Source organism: Barbus barbus (genome assembly GCF_936440315.1).
Source record: "Barbus barbus genome assembly, chromosome: 24".
Lineage (NCBI taxonomy): Eukaryota > Metazoa > Chordata > Actinopteri > Cypriniformes > Cyprinidae > Barbus > Barbus barbus.
Window position 1 is genome coordinate 30,468,001 of NC_136752.1, and position 6,362 is coordinate 30,474,362.

Here is a 6,362-nt window from a genome sequence, read left to right on the forward strand (position 1 = left end):
AGTAACGGCCCTAGTACTGAGCCTTGAGGTACTCCATGCTGCACTTGTGATCGATATACCTCTTCATTCACTGCTACGAATTTATGGCGGTCAGATAAGTACGATTTGAACCATGCTAATGCACTTCCAATAATGTCAAAGTTTTCTAGTCTATTCAAAAGAATGTTGTGAACGATAGCGTTGAACGTAACGCTAAGATCCAGTACCACTAATAGAGATACAACCACGATCAGATGATAACAGCAGGTCATTTGTAACTCAGAGCAGTCTCAGTACTATGGGAAGGTCTAAATACTGACTGGAAATCCACACATATAATTTTTCTCTAAGAAGGACTATAACTGTGAGGATACTACCTTTTCTAGCATCTTTGACAGAAAAGGGAGATACGAGATCGCTCTGTAATTAACTAGATCTTGGGGGTCAAGTTGTTTTTTTTTTAATGAGAGGCTTAATAACAGCCAATTTAAAGGTTTTGGGGACATATCCTAATGACAAATTAATAATAGCCAAAAGAGGATCTATGACTTCTGGAAGCACCTCTTTTAGTAGTTTAACTGGAATAGGGTCTAACATGTTGTTGGTTTAGCTGATTTAACAAGTTCACACAATTCTTCCTTTCCTATAGTAGAGATGGCCTAGGACCTAAATGCATTGCTGATATGCTCACGGAATAGTAACCTAATGGACCACTCAGACCATTAGGATAGAGTCAGTTAGAAATACCAAGGGTTCACACAAAACAAGGGGAGTCCGCTTTTAGCTATTATGTCACACACCATTGGAACCAGCTTCCAGAAGAGATCGGGGGGCTGTTCCATAAAAGACGCTAAGAAAAGCGGGGATTAAAGTCCAAAACCTGACTTGAAATAACCTAACAAATCGGGACTAAAGCGGTTCCATAAACGACAATTCAAGTTCACGCAATCTGACTAATGCTATCCAGGTTCAGTGAGTCAGGATAATGTGATGTACACGCTTATTCTGAAGCAGCCCTTAATGTCGATCATGGATCAAATCGATCCACCATAGCAAACAGCGAATATTTGTGCTGTTTAACGCATTTGAAACATTGTGTTTTCCTCAGTGCATAATTGATACGTCACAGGTATATTTTTTACATCTGTAAATGTCAGAAAGCCATGCAAATATATCCATTTAGCTGTCAGGAGTGGGCGGGGCTTATGCGAGAGAACGAGCGCTGCGCTACACACACAGAGCAGAATAGAATACTAGCGCAAGAATTCTGAATAAAATATACATTCTGCTAAAATATGTTGTTGGACATTAAATGTGACACATAGAATTTTAATTTCCTACATATGTGTATTTTTATGATAGCCGCAACTGTTAATCACTAGCTCAAATGAGTTAAATGTGTGTTCCTCTTATCAGTTAAAATGTACTCTGATTTCTATTATAAATTTACATTTTTAATTCAGTGATTTTAACATTTGATTGTGTTTTTATGCTTTAAAGAGCCATTTTAGATTGTAATGTTGAATGTTCTAATAACCATAAAAGGTACAGCTGTCATAAATTCAGAGAGAAAGGCTGCATGGCTAGAAACTTCTGATCAACTGAAGTAGCAACTGTGTTAAAATGTCATTCGCCTACATTTTGGGCACAAAATGTAGGCAAATACACAGGTGTATTTTCTGTATACTTTTATTTTTGGACCGATAATAAATTAAACTGACTGTATGTGAGAGTGTCAGTGGTAATATCGATGCGTTCCTATTGGTCAGAGTTAGAGGAGCTCAGCTTAGCCTGACAGTTAGCCTGCTCCGGACCAGGTTAGTTTGCCAGCATAAGTTGCCACAGTGACTGAGCTTGAGCTATGGTAATTTTGCTTTCAGAAACCAAATCAAGTGAAAATAAGTCAGAATTACTGAAATAAGCCTGGCTTATTTGGTAAACTTGTTTTATGGAACAGGCCCCAGCTGTGCAAAAAAAATTAGCCACCATTAAATCCAGACACAAAACTCATGTTTAGCTGTGCATTTGTTGAATGAGCACTGCGCTATGTCCAATAGGACTGCATTTTATGGATAATCATTTTCTCTTAACGGTTTTAAAATTCATTTAAATCAATTTGTATATCACTTTAAAATTCCTTGTTTTTATTGCTGTGATTATTTTTAATGACCTTCACTCATGTAAAGCACTTTGAATTACCACGGTGCATGTTCCATATAAATAAACTTGCCTTGATATCCGTAGCTATCAATTCTGTGCCGAATTTGAATGCTTCACAATTTTTTGACCGATGTTGATTCTGCAGCAAATTAGACCGTATAGTATAATGGGGTCACGTGATCGAGAGCAGCCTGCGGCTCCGGCCAGATTCGTTTGTCCAATGTAGCTCTTGTAAATCGGTATGAGAACACAAGGCTCTTCATTCCATTTTTCAAACTGATACAACCTTTCTTTGAATGCGTGTTGCGATGTCACAGGACATGTCCAAGTTCTGTGGCAATTACAAACATCCTGGAGGGACCGACTAGTAACCCAAAAGGTCAAGGATTCAAGTATCAGTACCAGCAGGAATTATACAAGGGAGTGAGTGTATAACACTACCTTCCATACCCACAGCTGAGGTGCCCTTGAACAACCCCAAAAACCCAGTTGCTCCCCAGCAAAGTGTATGCACACTTTGATGGGATAAGTGCATGTTGGTTGGGCCAAACGTCCTGTTAATGAAAAGCTAATGATTAACACTTAATTTGGTACCCCATGCAGTGGCCCAGGTTAACAACTGGAGGTTGGATAAGGGTCATGCCTCGTACAGAAGCATTCTGAGTCGAGGCATGACTGTACAAAAGGTCGTGGAACCTTGGTTTAAAAGTGTGGGGGAGAAAAAGGCACTCGGAAGAGGCACGTAATATCAGATTCGGCGAAGTCAAAAAGTACCAATAGACAAAAACATCTTGGTGTTCTGCAAGGTTTATTAAAAACACTAGATTTACAGGACCAGAGTAACTTCTCCACTAGAAACCACTGTCTGCTCACTAGACCTGGCCTTGATAGCAGTGTCTCTTCCTGAAAGAGAAATTTTAGGAGCGTGAACGCGCTTATAAATTCTCAGTTCTGCTAGTCAAGTTAAAGCAAGAACTCACGTTTCCTGGTGCAGCTTTGCTCACAAGAGCCAGAAGATGGATGGCACACCTCTGTGCTGCAGTGGATGAAGATCTGACAGGGAAGAGAGGAGCAAGTCATAGAATCCACAAGTAGTAAAAACAAAACCGGTCAAGTAATGGGGGGCATACGGTTTCCTGCAGAGGAGCCAGTGAGGCTGGAGCTACAAATGTGAACATCTTCACAACAAAGCGCTTGTAGTGGGTTGGGAACTGAAGACCAGACGATCCAGTCACTGGAACCAGTGTGGTCAGATAACGGTCGTCCTGGTAAGGGCATCTGAAGAAAGAGAGAGAAGGTTAGAAAGCGCCTCCCAGTAGACAAACTGGATAAGATCGGCTGTACACTCACCCATCAACCAGAAGGTCCCACTGGGGGAGACTGAGTGGACTGGGGGTTGAAGTTGCCCAACAACGTCCCAGCATCAGGACAATGTTGGGGTCAGTCCTCTCCATAATGCGCACCTCAACATACACAGGCTCCCGCAGGACTTTTGTGACGGGATAATCAGCGTCACTGTAGTAGGACGTGTAGGCCTCATCCCCTGAGGAACACTGGGGTTTAACCACACTCAAGTTTGAAAGGCTTTAGGGAGACACAGGATAAGACCTCACCTTCTGCGCACCCTTTGGTTACACATTGGCCATTGGCCAGCCTGAGCTCCACCCTGAGAGGTCCAGGAGCAGCTACTGGTGGAGGTGGAGGAACAGAGTTCACCTCCACAACCAGTGCTTCAACAGAAGTTCCAGAGTACCTACACTGAAAGAGAAGCCTGGACAACAGACGGTGAGCTTGTAGCATTTATCAAAGGTTAAAATTCACACCAAGTCATAGATCACTTACTCAAAATGACTGTCCCTAGTGATGGAACCAAACGGTCCAATGCCAACTTCATACGAGGAGGTCATTCTGTTCTCATACACCACATATCCGCGGTCCTCCTGTGAATAGCAACACTGTTGGCATCCAGTCCATAAGCAAAGCAGAATTACACCAGAAGCAGCTGCTCACCATCATGCTCGTGCCACATGCGGTCACAGGGAACTGGTATATAGCAAAATAAGGCGTGGACTCCACAGGACCGCAAGGTGGGTCATTTCCACCCAGTAGACTAACCGAATCCAGACTCAGTCTAGGCAGAGTAACGTCTCTAGACACCACTACCACAAACTGACCATCTCTAATACACTGGACAGTCACTGGAACAAAAGGTACAAGAACAGGTTAGTGCTGCGAATCTGTTTAACATGAACAGTAAGATTGAGAAAGCTTACCTGCCCTCCCATAGTAACACTGCTGTCCGTTAAAGCAGCAGTTGATAGCTTCACACTCAGCACCACTGATCCCAGGTTGTCCACATTGGATCTGCTCATAATCAGCTACAGCACATTTATCAAGGTACTCTGCCTGGGCCACTGGCTTCTGAAACTGCTGAGGAAACCGCTGGGCAGTTTGTTGAGCTGGCTTCTGAAGCCGCTGGTCAGTTTGTATCGGAGCTGGCTTCTGAAAGCGCTGGTCAGTTTGCTGTTGAGCTGGCTTCTGAAAGCGCAGGTCAGTTTGCTGTTGAGCTGGCTTCTGAAAGCGCTGGTCAGTTTGCTGTTGAGCTGGCTTCTGAAAACGCTGGTCAGTTTGCTGTTGAACTGGCTTCTGAAACTGCGGAGGAAACCACTGGGCAGTTTGTTGAGCTGGCTTCTGAAACCGCTGGTCAGTTTGCTGCTGAGCTGGCTTCTGAAACCGCTGGTCAGTTTGCTGCTGAGCTGGCTTCTGAAACCGCTGGTCAGTTTGCTGCTGAGCTGGCTTCTGAAACCGCTGGTCAGTTTGCTGCAGAGCTGGCTTCTGAAACCGCTGGTAAGTTTGCTGCAGAGCTGGCTTCTGAAACCGCTGGTAAGTTTGCTGCAGAGCTGGCTTCTGAAACCGCTGGTCAGTTTGTTGCTGAGCTGGCTTCTGAAACCGCTGGTCAGTTTGCTGCTGAGCTGGCTTCTGAAACCGCTGGTCAGTTTGCTGCTGAGCTGGCTTCTGAAACCACTGGTCAGTTTGCTGCAGAGCTGGCTTCTGAAACCGCTGGTCAGTTTGCTGCTGAGCTGGCTTCTGAAACCGCTGGTCAGTTTGCTGCAGAGCTGGCTTCTGAAACCGCTGGTCAGTTTGTTGCTGAGCTGGCTTCTGAAACCACTGGTCAGTTTGCTGGAACATCAGAGCTTGAGAGTTCTGAGGCAAATTACTCCACTGTGGAACAGCATGACAGACCGCACAAACTGCCAAAATCTGAAACAACCACCAACTCCCAGCCATTGTTCAACTGCTAGTCACAAAGTACAAGCGCAGCCTTTTGGTCTATTTGTACTCTACAGATTTCAGCTAATTAATGATAGTTCCTCCCTCTTCATTAATCCTCACGATTCTCCAGACTTGCATGAGTTGGAGCTTATGCAACTGTGTGATTCTCATTGATTCAATTATCCTTGTTACATGCATGAAAAACAAACTTGAGCATAATTAAAAATAGCATACTTGTATTAATTTCTGCCATTTTGAATTCGGCCTTGGTTTTATCCTGCATTAGCTGAATCCAGTTGTTGACGTTTTGACAATTCTGGATTGTTTTATTTTTAAGGCAGGCTCACACTACGGGACTTTTTGGCTGGATTTTGCTGTCGCGGACAGATTTCCATAGTCTGCGACAAAACCCCCGGATCGTGACCAAATCGGTGCTTGTTGTGGTCGCTGAAGCTCGTTCATTATGAGCAGGTCAGCAAAGTTATCCAAACCCGTCTTGAACTATCACAGACGCTACGACATTTTCAAACCTGGGGCACGTTCAGGCTCACACCGTTTTATTATTATTTCCTTTATTTTACCAGGATAGTCTCATTGAGATATAAAATCTCTTCTTCCAGGGAGTCCTGGCCAAAATGGCAGCGCAAAAAAGTTTCACACAAAACAGTATACATATACATTAAAACTCGTACACACACACAAAAACCTTACTTCTTAATTAAAACATTTACACGTTTCCTTACAGTTAGACCATAAAACATTTTTAAAGGTATTCAGCGAAGGAAGTTTTTCCAACATTAAAATACTCTCTCATTCCATAAGAAATGAGCCTAAAAAGAGAAAACAGTTTTGCCAAACTCTGTGTAAACTCTAGGAACATGTAAAAGCAATCTATCAGTCGATCTTGTGCTATAATGACAAGTATAATAAGATAGAAGACTACATATATA

General features: G+C 43.2%; 1 protein-coding gene across 1 annotated transcript; it reads right to left on the reverse strand.

Moving 5' to 3' along the window:
• Positions 1-2,965: 2,965 nt before the first annotated feature.
• LOC306843567 (zona pellucida sperm-binding protein 4-like) lies at positions 2,966-5,807 on the reverse strand (the record flags this gene model as incomplete). Its single annotated transcript, XM_079375095.1, has 9 exons — positions 2,966-3,042; positions 3,120-3,192; positions 3,270-3,417; positions 3,490-3,682; positions 3,753-3,910; positions 3,982-4,079; positions 4,150-4,337; positions 4,413-4,566; positions 5,760-5,807. The coding sequence occupies 9 exons, from the start codon at positions 5,805-5,807 to the stop codon at positions 2,966-2,968; spliced, it is 1,137 nt and encodes a 378-aa protein (XP_079231221.1).
• Positions 5,808-6,362: the final 555 nt, after the last annotated feature.